Genomic DNA, 17,704 nt, shown 5'->3' with positions numbered 1-17,704 from the left:
ACTCCTGAGATTCGAGCCAAGAAAAAAATCTAGATTATCATTTCATTGCAGTAGTGGGAATGCTACACAGTTGACGGTGATTAAGATGTTAAATCTGTCTGCTTTCTCAGGTGGACACAAAACTATCATGGCACCATTCTGAATAAGAGCAAGGGAGTTATCCTTAGTGTCCTGGCCAATATTTATCTTTCCATCAACATCACTGAAATAGAATATCTGGTGATCACATTACAGATGTGAAAACTTCCTATGCACAAATCTACTGCTGCATTTCCTATGTAATAACAGTAACCACACTTCAAAAGTAATTCATTGGTGTGAAGGGCTTTGGGACATTGAAGTTGTGAAAGGTGCTTTTCAATGCAAGTCTTTTTTCAGTTCTATAATAGGTACTTTGATCAATACTGCAACAGCCTGCTTTCCATTCCCTTTCCATTTTTTTTCAAACACCATACAGCCCGGGAGAAAGCACCCAAAGCTCCCATTCCTTGAGTCAGTTCACTAATATTGCTACTAAATCCCAGTCCCACATGGTGATTTTATTCTGAGGTTCACTAACCTCATGTGCCATACTGTGCCTATATATGCACATATCCTCAAAATCAGTGGTACAGCGGTTAGCACTGCTGACTCTCAGCACAGGGACCTGGGTTCAATTCCTGGCTTAGGTCACTGTCTGTGTGAAATCAGCATGTTCTCCCCACGTCTGCGTGGGTTTCCCATGGGTGCTCCGGTTTCCTCCCATAGTCTGAGGGACATGGTGGTTAGGTGCATTGGTCAAGCTAAATTCTCCCGGATGGGCACCGGAGTGTGGCAGCTAGGGGATTTTCACAGTAACTTTACTGCAGTGTTTATTGTAAGCCTACTTGTGACACTAATAAATAAACTTTAAACTAACTCAACTTCTCGCTTACCCCATTTCATCCCTCCTAACACTGAACTGTTCCTTACACTACGGCTGGTTCCTCCAATCCTGTGCGCCTTGCTTCACTTTTTCACCCTTATGCATATCCCTTTATCCATTGTGTTTACATCTTATCCAAAACACCAGTTAACCTCCCAGTGAGGACACTGATCCTAATGTTGTTGATAGCAAGCTCTTCCTGTCTGCCTCAGAAGTGATTTCAGTGTCTCAGGACTCTGTAGTCCTTTCTCTGGCATCATTTCTCCAGCCTTGTGTTAGCTGCATCCCATTAATCCTATACTGATTAGCACGTGCAGGGCACTGGGAGTAATCTAAATATTACTACCTTTGAGATCCCACTTCTTAAACATTATCCTGAGTTCCTTAAACTCTGCTTGTAGAACCTCAACCCTTTTCTGGTTCCCACATGAAACAAGACTTGAGCACTGTATTTATACTCTGAGCTTCTTGCAATGCTCTCATTATTTTCAAAATAATCTAATTTGGTTTCAAATTTGTGTAGAGTTAGGATGTTTATACTGTGAGTCTCAATCCATGGGCTGTGTGCAAGCAAAACTCTTCATTTATTTTACAGGCCACTCCTTTCGCCTTGCTAAATTTTGCGGCTGTGTTGATTTTGAAATAGGCTGTTCTCAGCACTGCTTTCTCATTGGTGACTTATTACTAGATCCATTACCGAGGGAGCAGTTGCTTATGAAAGATTTCTAAATTCACTGGTCTACTGGATTCAAAATGGAATACAGAATATCGAGTGGGTAAGTAGATTCAGTTGAAGCAAATCTGGGAGAGTTAGGGCAGAGCGCATTGGAGAGAGCAATAGTTCTTGCGCTTAGAGAGAGGAGGTGCAGAATTTAATGCCCACCCTGAGGCAAGTTTGAGGCTGGTAGTTGGGGTGTGAATGGGTTTAAATCAGGTTATAGGGGGTGTGGAATGGGTCACCACTGCCTTCCTGACTTTGTTATGTCTGGGCTGAAACATAGAAACTAGAAACAGGACTAGGTCATTTGGTCCTTTGACCCTGCTCCGCCATTCATCTTGAGCATGGCTGATCATTGAATTCAATATCCTGATCCCCCTATCCTGCCACATCCTTGATCCCTTTAATCCAAACAGCTATATCTAATTTCTTCTTGAAATCACCATGTTTTGGCCTCAACTACATTCTGTGGTAGTGAATTCCACACATTCACTACCGCAGAATGTGTGGGTGAGGAAATTTCTCCTCACCTCAGTTCTAAAAGGTTTACCCCTTGCCCTCAAACTACGACTCCTAGTTCTGGACTCCACCACCATTGAGAACATTCTTTCTGAATCTACCCTATCTAACCCTGTCAGAATTTTACAAGTTTCTATGAGATCCCCTCTCACGTTTCTAAACTCTAGTGAGTATAATCCTAAGTAACAGTCTCTCCTCATATGACAGACCTGCCATCCCAGGAATCGGTCTGGTAAACCTTCATTGTACTACCTCTATAGCAAGGACATCCTTTTTGCTATAAGGGCATTAAAACTGCACACAATACTCCACGTGTGGTTTCCCCAACAACTGCAATAAAACGTCCCTATTCCTATACTCAAATCCTCTCACTATGAAGGCCAACATTTCATTTGCCTTCTTCACTGCCTGCTGTACCTGTATGCTTACTTTCAGCGACTGATGCACAAGGACTCCAAGGTCTTGTTGAGCATCCACCTCTTTCACTTTACACCCATTCAAGTAATAATCTGTCTTCCTATTATTGCTACCAAAGTGGACAACCTCATTATACTGCATCTGTCATGCAGCTACCCACTTACTCAGCCTGTCCAAATTACTCTGCATCCTCCTTAAAGCTCACCCTCCCACCCAACTTTGTATCATCTGCAAATTTAGAGATAATACATTCTGCTCCCTCTTCCAAATCATTGATATATAATGTGAACTGTTGGGGTCCTAGCACAGATCCCTGTGAAGCCCCACTAGTCACTAACTGCCCATCAGAAAAAGATCCATTTGTGCCAACTCTTTGCTTCCTATCTGCTAACAAGCATTCTATCCATCTCAAGACATTACCTGCAATCCTAAGTGCTTTAACTTTACATAGTAATCCGTTGTGTGAGATCTTGTTGAAAGCCTTCTGAAGTGTAAATAAATCACACTCACTGGTTCTCCTAAGTCAACTTTACTAGTTACATTCTGAAAAGAAGTCCAACAGATTCGTCAAGCATGATTTCCCTTCTGTAAATCCAAACTGACTTTGCCTGATTATACCACTCCTTTCCAAATGCTGAGTTACGAAATCCTTAATAATGGATTCTAGCAACTTCCCCAGTACTGACATCAGGCTCACTAGTTTATAGTTCCCTGCTTACTCTCTACCTCCCTTTTTGAATAGCGGACTTACATTAGCTACCCTCCAATCTGTAGGAACCAATTCAGAGTCCAAAGAATTTTGGAAACTAACCACCAATGGATCTATTATTTTCAGGGCCACTTCCTTACATACTCTGGGATGAAGATCATCAGGACCTAGAGATTTATCCAACTTCAGTCCCATCAATTTCCCCCAAACCATTTCTCTACTAATCCTGAGAAGTGGGTGGGAAGACTTGTGGATGACCTTCCTGCCCTGATGACAACTGAGGCCCTTAAGTGGGCAATTGACAACTTTGGAAATCTAAGTGTACAATATCTACTGATTTCCCTTTTATTTATCCTAATAAATTTACAAACACATTTTCCCTTCAAAAGAAACTATGCTGAGTTTGATTACATTTTGATTTCTCAAGTGTATTGTGAAGAATTCTTTAACAATAGGTCTACACGTTCCTGATGACCATTGTCAGACTAATTGGTCTGTAGTTCCCTGTTCTCGCTCTCCTTTTCTGCACAGCCTGTCACATTGCTAACTTCTAATTCACTGGGACCATTCCAAAATCAAGGGAGTTTTAGAAAACCATAGACACAGTATCCATCATTTCTGCAGCTAACTCTTTTAGAACCCTATAATGTCAGCCATCAGATTCTGGGGAATTGTCAAATTGGAGTTCCTATCTTTCTCTAGTTTTTTTCTTTCTGCTAACACTAATTTCCTTATTTTTCTCACTTTTAGCACCTAAGTACATGTATGTGTACCATTTCTGGTATGTAACTTTGTATTCCACTGTGAAGATAGATGCAAAATACTCGTTCAATGTCTGTGCTATTTCCTCACTCCTCACAATAATTTCTCCTGTCTCTGCTTCTAAGAGACCAACATTTACTTTAGCTACTCTCTTCCTTTTTTATATATTTGGAGTATGATTATAGTGCATCTTCTGTTTAAAGTTTACTATGATTGGTTCAGAATAATGTACAGATTCAATAAGAAGAAATGATTTCAAATTATTTATTCAAAATCCTCTCTCTTCTTGTCTTTGTCCCTCACTCCTTGCCAACCTTCAATCAAATGGTGAGCAACCAACCTACTAGTGCTGCTTTCAGCTAGTTGTCAGGAGATGTACAAGGCAGCTCAGGCTGATTTTCCCTTGCATTTCCTGATTTGCATGGGGGTCCCCCTGGTAGCTTCATCTATTAGCACTGAGAAATGGAAAACATTCCCAATTTCAGGTACTCAAAGTTTGCATCAAGAAATCCTAGGTCAACAATAGCATGATGTAGATGCAGGATAAGACTCCCCTCTCTCCACTCAGCCCAGTACTTCCCACTGCATCAGAGAAGTTTTTTCCATAGCCCTTCACTAATGAGATTATCAGAGATAGCCAAATTAGGAGTAGTTCTGCAATGTCTCCCATGCTTACTTTAATCTCATCATCCAGCGGTCAAACAAAATATCAATATCAAAAGAACAAAAAGAAGAAAAAGAGAAGTACAGTACAGGAATAGGTCCTTCAGCCCTCCAAGACTGTGCCAATCTGGTGCCCTAACTAAACTAAAAAAAACTTCTGTCGTTACTCAGCCCATATCCCTCTGTTCCCTCCCTATTCATGTACCCATTCAGATACCTCTTAAATATTGATAATGTGTCTGCTTCCACCACCACCTCTGGCAGCACATTCCATGCGTCCACTATTCTCTGCATGAAGAACTTCCTGCGCACATCTCCCTTAAATTTTCTCCCACTCAGCTTGAGCCTGTGCCCTCTTGTAATTGACACTTCCACCCTGGGAAAAAGTCTCTGACTATCCACCCTATGCCTCTCATAATTTTGTAACCTCTATCAGGTCTCTCCTCAGCCTTCATCTTTCCAGTGAAAACAATCTTAGTTTATTCAATCTCTCTTCATAGCCGATGCCCTTGAGATTAGGCAACATCCTGGTGAACCTTCTTTGTACTCTCGCCAAAGCTTCCATGTCTTTCTGGTAGTGCAGCTACCAGAACTGCATGCAATGCTCCAAATGTGGCTTAACCAAGGTTTTGTATAGCTGCAACAAGATTTGCCAAATCTTGTACTCAATGCCCCAGCTGATGAAGGCAAGCATGCCATATGTCTTCTTAATCACCACTTGTGTTGCCACTTTTAGGGAATTGTGGATCTGCATGCCCAAATCGTCCTGTATGTTAATGTCCCTAAGGATTCTGCCATTTACAATATAATTCACACCAAAAATGCATTACCTCACATTTGTCCAGATGAAATTCCATCTACCAATTTTGTGACCAAGCCTCTATAATCCTGTTGTATCTTCTGATAATCCCTCGCACTATCAATAACTCCACCAATCTTTGTTTCATCCGCAATCCTATCAGACCCGCTACATTTTCCTTCAGACCATTTATTATTTATTACAAACAACAGAGGTTCCAGCACTGATCCCTGCAGAACACCACTAGCCAATCTCCAAAACTTCCTTCCATTGCTACTCTGTCTTCTATAACCAAACCAGTCTATATCTATTTAGCCAGCCCATCCTGGATCCCATATGATTTCAGTTTTTGTATCAGTCTGCCATGTGGGACCTTGTCAAATCTTTAAAGTCCATATAAATTACATCCTTCCCTCATTAATTAACCTTGTCAACTCTTCGATAACCTCTATCAAGTTGGTGAGACATGACCTTCTCCATGCAAAACCATGCTGCCTATCACTAACCCGTCCATTTTCTTCCAAATGTTCATACATCCTATCCCTCAGTATTTTCTCCAAAAGCTTCCTCTCCACTGACGTCAGGCTCACTGGCCTATAATTTCCTGGTAGTATGCCAAACCTTGTCCCTGATGAATCAGTAATTCCTCTTTCATTTATACGGTTTATGGTCAAAACACATTACAATTAATTGTACATGAATTCACTGTTGCAATGCAACATTTTTAACATGCAGTGTTACAGTGGCATGGTGGCACAATGGTTAGTATGCTGCCTCACAGCGCCAGGGACCCGAGTTCAATTCTGGCCTCGGGTCACTGCCTGTATGGAGCTTACACATTCTCCCTGTCTCTGCATGGGTTTCCTCTGAGTGCTCCAGTTTCTTCCCACAGTGCAAAGATGTATGGGTTAGGTTGATTGGCCATGCTAAATTGATCCTAGTGTCAGAGGGATCAGCAGGGTAAATATGTTATGGGAATGGGGCCTGGGTGGGATTGCAGTTGGTCAGACTCAATGGACCATATGGCCTCCTTCTGCACTGCAGGGATTCTATCCTGTGATTCTACCACATCACCAGAACACCATCTATGACAAAGGCAATGTTATCATGAAACAAACTGCTAAAACTCACGGCAGGCAGGAATATCACAAAGTTCAAGACGAGCTTCGCTCTGCGTGTAGCACCATGGTCCATCCATTTGTCCACCTGGATTGCGACAGTAAGCGTGGCCACCTCCAAGTTCTGGATACTCCAAGCTGCTGAACTGATGAGTGTGAGGATATTGGGAATTCCACAACTGACACTTGTATCCTGATTTGGTCACGCTGACAGTTCCTCTGTAATCTGCTCCAGTGCCATTGTAGCATTTATGATCTGTATGGCCAACTTAAACAAAGATACACTTAGCATATAGGGCACACTAGATTGAATACAGTATATTTCATTCGAAGCTCAGATCCTCGAACTTGTTTATTCCCGCAATTAACGCCGGTTCTTCAGTTATACATTCTTCAGTCACGCCTCATCTTTATTCTTGCTTTGTTTCAGTATCAATTTAAGTCTCTGATCATTAACCCAGTAATAGAATCTACATTGTTGTTTTGGCTACAAATTGGCTACAATGTCTCAATGATATGTTTGACAATATTTCTGGCTCTATAACGTGTTTTATAATAAACAACAAGATATCCAATTTTTAAATCTAATCAACCAAATATGGATATTTAGTCTGATGAGTTTTGCTACATACTCAATGATGAAAGTTTGCCTCAGCTCTCTTGCTTCAATCTATTTTTTGCCCATTTCCTCTATTTATCAAAACCAGTTAAGAATATCGGGCATTAATAGAAGAGATAATTTTCAAAGACAATTTTCATTAAAAACATTAGTGCCACAGGAGTTTTGCAACTTATAAATACATTGGCAAATTAGCCTTATAAGTTTCCTCTTTAATCTGATGGCCAGTTATAAAAGCAGAAATACAGAACCATAAGGATTCTTCCTATAAAATAAAAATGAATCAAGTGTGAAATGTCATACATGTGCTGTCTAATTTGGGTGGTTCTGGTTTCGTCCAAAGGATACTGGTAGTGTTGTACAATATATTTTTTAAGCCGCTTGCCAGCAGTCTGGTTGCTGTTCAATGACTTGGCTTTTCCCTGATCAGTTAAATAAAAGCATACTATGCAACCCACTAGATTGCTAGCGATCATGTCAATTATAACAGACTTCCATAGGGAGATGTACTCCCACAATGATCTTGCGATGCTCAAAAAAACTTTCAATTATTATCACTGTCAGTATTGCTCTGTGTCATATTTACTACAAGCTCCAATTTCATCCGGCTGTTAAGACCTATGAATTGGGTCATGAGAGGGTGACTACTGTACAGAATTTAGCACTCATTGTCAACAGAGTTCCAAGTGTGACTTTTATACAATTTTCATTTTTATATCAAGAGGAGGAATCAATTAGAAAACTCAATTCGGAAGGAATATTTGGATCATGTTACAAATATATTCCTGACATGACATTCGTGATAGTAAATTAAACATGCTTCAAGACTAATTTTGGTTATTTAAAACATTATTTCAGTACTCATTATTCTATTTTTAAAAGTTATAAATTGAAGCTTCCCAACCCTTTTGAGTACATTCATTTTTGCCTTAAGTTCTCAGTAAATTTTCAATAATACAACCAGGTACATTAACAGCAACTCTGAATTCCTGTTAAATAATGCACTATCTTATGCCAGATGATTAATCAATATTAGAACAAAACCCCTGCTAGGCCTTATAAATATAAATTCCAAAAACGTCGTGCTGTATTTTATATTTAAAATTGAAAATAAAACATATCTTCTTCAGTCTATTATGTTTAATTTAGAGCATAAAACCCAAATGTTTTTAAAATGCCTCCAGTATTAGTATGTAAAAACAATTATATTTCGTGATTATTTATAAATCACATTGCTGAAGAAATAGAAAATCATATATCCAAGTATACTAATAACACCAAGTTAAATGGCAGAATAAATACTTTAAATGGAAGCAGAAAGTTGCTTGGCAATTTTGATGGATAAAATGAGTAGGCACAAATGTGACATGTAAAAATGACAGATCATCCATTTTGAACCAAAGAAAGTTAAACCAGAGTATTTTTTAAATGGCGTGAAGCTGTGGAAGTAGAGATTTAGGATTCCAAGTGCAGAAAGCAGCAACTGCTGGTGGCCAGGTTTTAAAAAAATTGCTTCAAAGGTGAATAGGAGGTTGACAATTACCTCAACAGTGGTAGAATACAAAGGGGTGCAAAGTTATGTTACAGTTACATAAAGCTCTGTGTGTTCAGAGTACTGTGTTCAATTCAGGGCAACACACCTCAAGGACAGCTTGTATAGACTGTTTTAACTTCAGTATAGAAAACTTGGGGGGTGGGGGGATTGTTTAAGATGATGAAGAAAAAGCATTTCTTCTGGTGGTGATGTTCAGTACATGGGCACATGTATTAAAATTTTAGCATGGTTGTTCATGGGTGATGCCAGGAAACATTTCTTCTCGTAATGGTGATGGAAACCTGGAACATTCACAAAAAAGTGTTAAGGCTGGATTAATTGAAAATTTATAGAAAAGAGATTGACAGATTTTCGTTAGACAAGTGTATTAAGTGTTATGGTGTGAAGGCTGTTAGATGAGTTAAAGTAAAGATCATCCAATATCGAATTAAACGGGAGAATGGGCGCGAGTGGCTGAACAATCTACAACTGTTCTTATATCCAGCAGCTTATTGTCAAATTCATGCATCACATTTACAAAAAACTAGAACGTTTAAAAACTGGATGGCCTTAACAATGACACATCAAAAAAAAGTCTTCTGACCTTCTGTCTGAATCACAACTAAACTCTGAATGAACTAATCTTGTTACTTCCATTAATTGTTTAATAGCAGTTAAAAGTTGTGACCTTAAAGGAAAAGAGAATGAAGTGCATCCTGGCTAAGCGGGTCAATGTGCTGTTATCATAGGGTATAACGTTTCTCTCCTCAGTCTGTTGTTAAGGTTGACAATATTTAGACCATAAAGTCATTGACCAGTAATGTGCTTAAGCAGCAAATGAAAAGCATTAGTGGAGGCGGATTTGGGGGGAGGTTGATGGTGGAGTTGACAGAAAGATTTGCTCCCCTTGTGTGGCTAGAAAGTTTTGTTTACTGACATTTGAAAATGCCACTTATCATATTCCACAGTCTATGGGCTAAACCTGTGATTTTCACTCAAGGTCCATCAGTGTGAATGTCCAAATGATCTTTACACATTCTAATTATCTGAAGGACAATATCTTATCACAGAACATTGGGAGAAGGAATGATTGATGGGATATACTTGAGACAAACAAAATCTTTTTCATACTTACATCTGTTAATCCTATCCACAGGAATTCCAATTCTCATGCAGCTTGCTGCCTCTGGGCTTTCTGGCAGTGGCAGATCCTCACAGTTTGGCAACTGAAGCTGCATAAGAATGAGTGGGTTTGACCTTGCAATGATGTATTCTGTTCTACACAGATCATTTTCCAAAACTTCACACTCATCCCGGCATAGTTCACGTGGTTTGGGTTTAACGGAATTATCATCGCAGAGAGGGAACACAAAGTGACAGAAGGATGGAATGGCAAATTGTGAACACTGATCGGAGAGATGGGTGGAGGTACCAATCATAGTAAATGCAGCTGAAATGAAAAGCACAATGTTTGATTTATAAAGTAGTGCTACATGAAACCCATCATTATCAAACACATCATTACAAAATAAATCACTTGTCTCAGTTTAAGTATTACATGTTTTGATGAAGAATCAACTTAAATTTAGACAGGTTGTAGCTAGAACCAAGTTAAAATAATTCATGTAGAGTACGTTAATCTTCAGATTGGAGATAATGGGGTGTGATTTTCTCAGTCTGCTGCCCTGGTCGAGTAGCGCAGCGGACCAGAAAATTTAAGCGGAAGGCCCAAAAAAAAATTGCAACTGGCATCTGGTTGGTAGTGAATGTCCCAAGCCATTATTTATGATGTAATCAGCCTCGGAGAACAGCGCAAAGCTGGTTTAAGTATTCATTACCTTATTTAAATCTCTTTAGACAGCCCGGGACAGTATTGTCTGAGCTCACTTACGTTTCTGACCTTGTGACGGAGGTCCACAACAGCAGGGATCACTTAAGGTCCCCAGCATAGGAGGTTGGGGGTGGGGATAGTGTGATTTGGGTAGTGGCAAGAGGGCAGAGCCTCATGGGGGCGGGGGCGGGGGCAGGGCCAGACCTGTGGGGTGGGTGGGTGGGATTTGGGGCTGATGTGGATTGGAGGCTGGGCATCGGGAGGTTGTGGCCGGTTACCACCAACACCCCCCACCACCACCACCACGCCCCACTGTCACGAATCACCTGACGGACTCTGTATTGCAGTGTGCCATAAATTCATTTCATTAAGCTCACCCCAAAAAACAGATGGGACAACCTCCCTTTTTCCCATTCTCGGGCACTTCAAATTTTTTGGGGGGAAATCGCACCCAACAATTCTAATTAAACATCAAAGCATTATTGAAGAAAATGTGCAGAATTTGGTTTTTAAACCTGGAATGAATATTAAAATAAAGCATAAAGCACAAATGCATATACAGGATTTTAGTTTTAGATGATTCAACAAAATTACTGGTTAGCATGGGTTCCACCCAGTGGCATCTTTAGCTCAAACAAAAATAGTTGCTTTTAAATCAAATGCAACATCAGTTGAACATCATCATTCGTTCACTAAATTTTGCTATTTTGTAAATGTTAGAAAAATTGACAACTTTAACACTGGTGATTGAAATTGTAATTGGTCAGCTTTCTATCAACCACAGATTTTTAAAATCATCGAAGCCCTACAGCACACGAAGCCATTTGGTCCATCGAGTCTGCACCAACCACAATCTTACCCAGTCCCTATCCCCATAACCCCTTTCATCCCTTCTGCCAATCCCCCGAAAGGGGCAATTTACTATGGCCGATCAACCTAACCTGTATATCTTTGGATTGTGGGAGGAAACCCATGCAGACATGAGGAGAAAGTCTGTGTGGAGTTTGCACAGTCACCCGAGGCCGGAATTGAACCCAGGTCCCTGGCGCTGTGAAGCAGCAGTGCTAACCACTGTGCCACTTGTTTCTACCCTGTCATGTGGTGTAAACATACTGATCACACACAGAATTCTTGTGCTTCTAAGTTTTAAAAAGTAGAGCACCAGTTATTCTTGAAAGCAAAAGACTCTTTTGTTTACATATAGGAGGAGTACTGCAGTGCCAGCCAGAGGGTCCATTTTGGTTCCTATCTTTAAATCAAGATGAAGCCTGAAGGGAATTAGTTTTTATCTAATTGCCTGCCAAGCCACAAGAACTGATAGCATCAGTATCAACAGAGACATTTACATTTGCCAGGTTGCAAAGTAGCACTGAAGTTTTATTTATCCTTGTTGAAGAATGAGGCATTGTGAGGTGGGTGCACACGATCTCCCATACCAACTGCAAGGAAATGTATTGCAGAAAATACAACACCAACACCCAAGAAATTCACGCTCAACAATGCTTCATTCTCTGAAACCGTGCAAGTAAATTCCATACATTTTGCTGCAATTCTTGGGTTGAGCGTTATTTGCTTGTCACAAGCCACTCAAATAGCTGCAGGTCAGGAATTGCTTCAACCTACCACATGGTGTCTCTATAATACAGGTAAATTCTACACTCAGATTTGGCACAGTGGCCCTTGTGCACATTTCAAACAGAGGAAACTGCATGGCTCAAGTAATCAACATCTTTGCAAAATCTATTTCAGCAAAATTAATCTGAAAATGCTGGAAATACTCAGTAGGTTATGAAGCATCTGTGGAGAGAGAGAGAGAGACACAGAGAGAGTTAACATGAAACATTGGGTAGAATTTTCTGTGCATTCCGCCTCAGATTTCATGGTGGCAGAAGCAGCCCATCATTGGGTGGCAGTGGTCTCTTCTGGTCCCACTGTTGTCAACAGGTTTCCCATTGAACGCAGCCACCGGGAAACCCGTAGACAGGATGCACTGTCAGCAGGACTGGAAGATCCCACTGACGTAAATGGCTGGAAAATTCCGGTCAACATTTCAGATCGATGGATGACCAGATTTCCAACATCTGCAGTAATTCACTTTTGCAAAGTTGGTGTGATACATAGGAGGAAGACTCAATGAGCCAAATGATTGGGCAGCATGGTAGCACAATGGTTAGCACTGCTGCTTCACAGCTCCAGGGACCTGGGTTCGATTCCCAGCTTGGGTCACTGTCTGTGTGGAGTTTGCACATTCTCCTCGTGTCTGTGTGGGTTTCCTCCGGGTGTTCCAGTTTCCTCCCACAGTCCAAAGATATGCGGGTTAGGTTGATTGGCCATGCTTAAATTGCCCCTTAGTGTCCTGAGATGCATAGGTTAGAGGGATTATTGGGTAAATATGTGGGGTTAGGGCCTGGGTGGGATTGTGGGTGGTGCAGACTTGATGGGCCAAATGGCCTCTTTCTGCATTGTAGGGTTTCTATGATTCTGCAAAGAATTGGCTTGGAATCCTATATCACTGCACATATTTATCTAATATTAATTTACTGGTTTCTTAGCTCAAAACAAAGTTCTGAATTTTTGTAAGTACTGCATTAACAGCTGTCGTGGTGACACAGTGTTATTAACAACCTGCTCAAGCAGGATCTGTGAACTGGTGAGGAGAAAACTAGCTGCTGGCAGGGATGGGTAAAAATAGAGAATAAAAGAATGAAATAAAGAAGGAAAATAAAGTAAAGCAAGAGAATTATATATTATTTATTAATTTTATAGAGAGTTGAATATCAGAAACAATGAGTTTCAGCAAACACTGTGCACCTGTTCTTGGGTTAGAATCTCTGGCTCCGATAGAGACACTGAAATGTTATTAACTTCAAATCTAAAATTAGAACTTTTAGAACTACTCCATTTCCCCTATTTATTGTCCACAAATACACTTCATAGAATCATGGAGCGATACAGCATTGAAACAGGCCCTTCAGTCCATGCTGCCCTCCCAGTTAGTCCCAATTGCCTGTGTTTGGCCCATACCCCTCTAATCCTTTCCTACTTACGTACTTATCAAAATGTTTTTTGAATGTTGCTATTGTACCTGCCTCAACCACATTCTCTGGCAGCTCATTCCATCGGCACACCACCCTCAGGGCCCTTTTAAATCTTTCCCCTCTCACCTTAAGCCTATGCCCTCTAGTTTTCCAATCCCCCTCCCTGGGAAAAAGACTATGTGCGTTCATCCTATCTACGCCTCTCATGGTTTTACGCACCTAAGGTCACTCCTCATCCTCCTACGTTCCAAGGAATAAATTCCTACCTGGACAATCTGTCCCTATAACTCAGGCCTACTAGCCCTGGCAACATCCTGGTAAACCTTCTTTGCACTCTTTCCAGTTTATCAATGTCTTCCCTATAACATGGTGACCAAAACTGTACAGAATATTCATATGTTTAAAAGTAATGCATCAACCATACATAAAATGGTACATTTTTGTCAGTGCACTGCAGCAACTATTTCATTTGCAATCAAAAAAACAGGGTGATATTTGACTTTGGCGATAGGGTAAAACTCACACTGGCAGCCCATTTAACCCACTGGCATCAATGGAAAAGATAAACAAGCTACTGATTTGCTTTCATCCAATTTATGCCTCACTCAGTTTCCTAATGCAGCTGTATAAACCTGTATATTACACATAAAGGCATCAACATTTCGGTCACTGAAAATGGAGCCTATGCACAGTCATTGCAGAGGAATAAAAAGATAGAGCTTTAGATCAAAATCCTGGCAGACAGAAAGTCAAATCCAGACAGAGATAATATCACAAGGAGATAGCACGCATGACGAGAGGCATACAGGCAGGTAAACACAAAACTTGGATAATTCGCTTGGGTTTTTGTATGAGTTTTTAAATTGTGCAAAGGACCAATATTAAAAGGAGATTTTAATTTTAAAATTGGCATGATCGAAGGTAAGTTACCTTTGTTTTAAATGAGATAATTCAAGATAACAACACTAGATCATTACGCAACACTTGAAAAAGTACAGCAATTACCAAAAGTAAGAACTGTTTTGTACTCGAATCGCAGAAGTGCCACAGAAAAATGTTCACCCTTTGTTTGAACATGTAGAAAATCAATTTATCGCATACAAAATGGCATAAATATACGTCAAAAATTTAAAACAAACAATATGTCTAGACATATTTACACGAGACTTAATGAAAAGGTTGATGTGCAAACTCATAGGATAATAAAACAAAAAGGTGGTGTTTCATTTTCGTTGGAAGAAAGCACAAATAATAAATTTCTCTGTTGCCTACCAGTAATTCGATTTTCAATTTCTCCCTGCATCTGGCGGGAATCCACATAAATGCTCTGGTTTCCAATGAATCGAGCACATGCAATCCCCCTGTACGGATGACAGAATCCACCTTCACTGTCTTCATCACTGCAAAAGTATAAATACATTTTATTACAGTTAATACCTACTTTGAGGAAAAAGATGATAAGGCTTTTCTTTCTTTTATTAATTCTTTAGTTCTGTGAGATACTGCGTAACCACTGAACTTTTAGGGTTGTAATGGACTTTTGACTTGAGTTGCTCTGACTATATTAATTATTTAATTTGTACTTTCTCCACAGTCATGGTATTAGTTCACTCAGCTTGCATAACACTGTTGCCCTCAGGAAGCCTAATGATAAGGTTACTGAACTAGTAATCCAGAAGCCTATACTAATGCTGCAGAGATGAGTTCAAATTCCACCACAACAGCCAGAGAATTTAGATGCACGGCAGCAACTCACTAAAGCTACTTTGACACTCATGACTTCCACAATTGAAAGAACAGCTGCAGCAAGCACATGATAACAATACCATCTGCAAGTTCCCCCCCAAAGTCACACACCACCCTGACGTGTATATATAAAAAATTGTTAATTTATTATTGCTGGGCCAAAATCCTGGAACCCCTATCCTAACAGCATGGTGGGTGAATATACAGGTGATCATGGCTGATCTGATGTCGGTTGCATCTCCACATTCTATATTACCCCAAAAACCTTTGATCCCCTTGTTAGTCTACCTAACAATGCCATAGAAATACTTAATGATCCTGCCTCCAGGGAGCAGTTCCAAAGATTCATGATGCTCTGATAGAAAACACTTCTTATTACCTTTGTCTTAAATTGGGGTCCCTTTAGTTTTAAATAGTGTCCACTAGTTCTCGTCTCTCCTATAAATGGAAACCTCTTTTCAGCATCCATCCTGTCATCCACTAAGGATCTTATGTTTCAGTAAGATCACCTCTCATTCTTCTAAACTCCAATGAGTATAGGTCCAACCTGTCCATTTCTCAAAAATAACACCCTCCCACCCTTCCATCAGTCAAGCAAACATTCTGCTGAAGATCTGGACACACTTTTACTTTTCCTAAATGTGGAGACAAAATTGTACACAGTATTATTATTTCCCTTATTCCTACCGTGCTTTTCTGCATTGTCCTCTTCATTTAATTGATCATATCTTCCCAAACTCAATCCTTTGTCCCCACTATTTAGTTTAAAGGCCTCTCTGTATCCCTAGTTATATGACTTGCCAGAGCACTGGTCCCAGCACGGACAAGGGAAGGACTATCCCAATGCTACCCCTCCCACTTTCCTCAGTATTAATGCTGTATTGACCAAGTATTGACCCATGAATCAAAACCCATTTCTCCAACACCAATCTCTGAGCCATTCTCTAATGAGCTATAGCATAACATCCCTACTGTTGTATTCCATTCCTTTACAATAAATAACATGCAATTTGCGAATTATTTGCTGTGCCTGCAGAATAATGTTTTGTGATTTATGTACCAGGACACCCAGATCCCTCAAGACTTCAAGGGTTCTGCAATCTCTTGGCATTTAAATAATATACTGCTTTTCTATTCTTCCTATCATAGAGGACAATTTCACATTTCCCACAATATATTCCCATCTGCCAATTTTGACTGGCCATTTAACTTCCCTCTCTTATTGTAGACTCCTCATGCCTTTTTCACAGCTTACTTTCCTATCTATCTTCATGCTATCCGCAAACTTAGCGACTGTACATTCAGTCCCTTCATCCAAGTCACTGAAGTAAATTGCAAATATTTGAGGCCCCAGTACTGAGCCATGGGCCACTCCCATTCATCACATTATTTTGCATTGTAACCTTTGATGCGGCAACTTGTCAAATGCCATCTGGAAGTCTGAGCACAGCAAATTCACGGGTTCCCCTTTACCCATGGAGCTTGTTACTTTGTCATAGAACTCCAATAAATTTAACAATCATAATTTCCTTTTCACAAAACTATGTTGACTCTGCCTGATTGCACTGATATTTTCTAAACATCTCATTATTAACCCCCTTAGTAATACATTCCAACAATTTTCTTATTACAGATGTTAGACTAAGTGGCCGATAGTTTCCTGTTTTCTGTCTCTTTTCTTGACTAGAGGAATCACATTCACTATTTTAATAATGGGATCTTCTCCAAAATCCAGAGAATTTTGGAAAATTAAAACCAACACATCTACCATTTCAGCAGCCACTCCTTTAAGATCCTAGGCTGAAGTCCATCAGAACCTGGGACCTGTCAGCTTTCCATTCTAATATTTTTCTTTCCCTGGTGATTGTAATTGTTTCAAGTTCCTCCCTTCCTCCTCATGACTCACAATTACCTCTGGGATGTTATTTGTATTCTCTACAGTGAAGTTAGATGTAAAATATCTGTTCAATTCATCTGCCATTTCTTTTTTTCCCCATTGTTAATTCCCCAGACCAACTCTAATCAAAGCTCACTTTACTCTTTTCCTTTTTAAGTACCTCTAGGAACACTTACCAGCTGTTTTTGTATTTCTAACCAGCTTTCTCTTGTAGTCTTAATTTCTTCCTTTTTATTAATTTTTTAGTCCTTCTTCACTGTTCTTTATATTCTGTCTTCTGTATGAGACACACCTCTGTGGAACTATACATGGTTTCTTTCAATTTGATATTACCTTTTATTTCCTTAGCTAGCCACGGATCCTTTGTTTATAGAACCTTTCTTTCTCATTGCACATATCTTTTGATTTTTCAAAAATATCTCTTCAAGTG

At 39.9% G+C, this 17,704-nt stretch overlaps 1 protein-coding gene across 3 annotated transcripts in view; it reads right to left on the bottom strand.

Annotated features, from left to right (window-relative positions):
- The window catches only part of ror2 (receptor tyrosine kinase-like orphan receptor 2), a 250,042-nt gene that overhangs the window by 15,196 nt on the left and 217,142 nt on the right, over positions 1-17,704 (bottom strand). For 2 of the 3 annotated variants that reach the window (XM_080188746.1, XM_080188748.1), the window contains 3 exons: positions 14,904-15,031; positions 9,898-10,212; positions 6,623-6,877 (listed from right to left, as the gene is read on the bottom strand). In XM_080188746.1, the coding sequence (XP_080044872.1) occupies positions 6,623-6,877; positions 9,898-10,212; positions 14,904-15,031 (698 nt within the window). The remainder of the gene's footprint in view (positions 1-6,622; positions 6,878-9,897; positions 10,213-14,903; positions 15,032-17,704) is intronic. The other variant, XM_080188747.1, reaches the window with a different exon arrangement.

Source organism: Carcharhinus amblyrhynchos, chromosome 5, assembly GCF_965287045.1.
Source record: "Carcharhinus amblyrhynchos chromosome 5, sCarAmb.v2.hapA, whole genome shotgun sequence".
Lineage (NCBI taxonomy): Eukaryota > Metazoa > Chordata > Chondrichthyes > Carcharhiniformes > Carcharhinidae > Carcharhinus > Carcharhinus amblyrhynchos.
The sequence above is the reverse complement of the archived record's forward strand: the minus strand, read 5'-3'. Positions and strand labels throughout refer to the sequence as shown.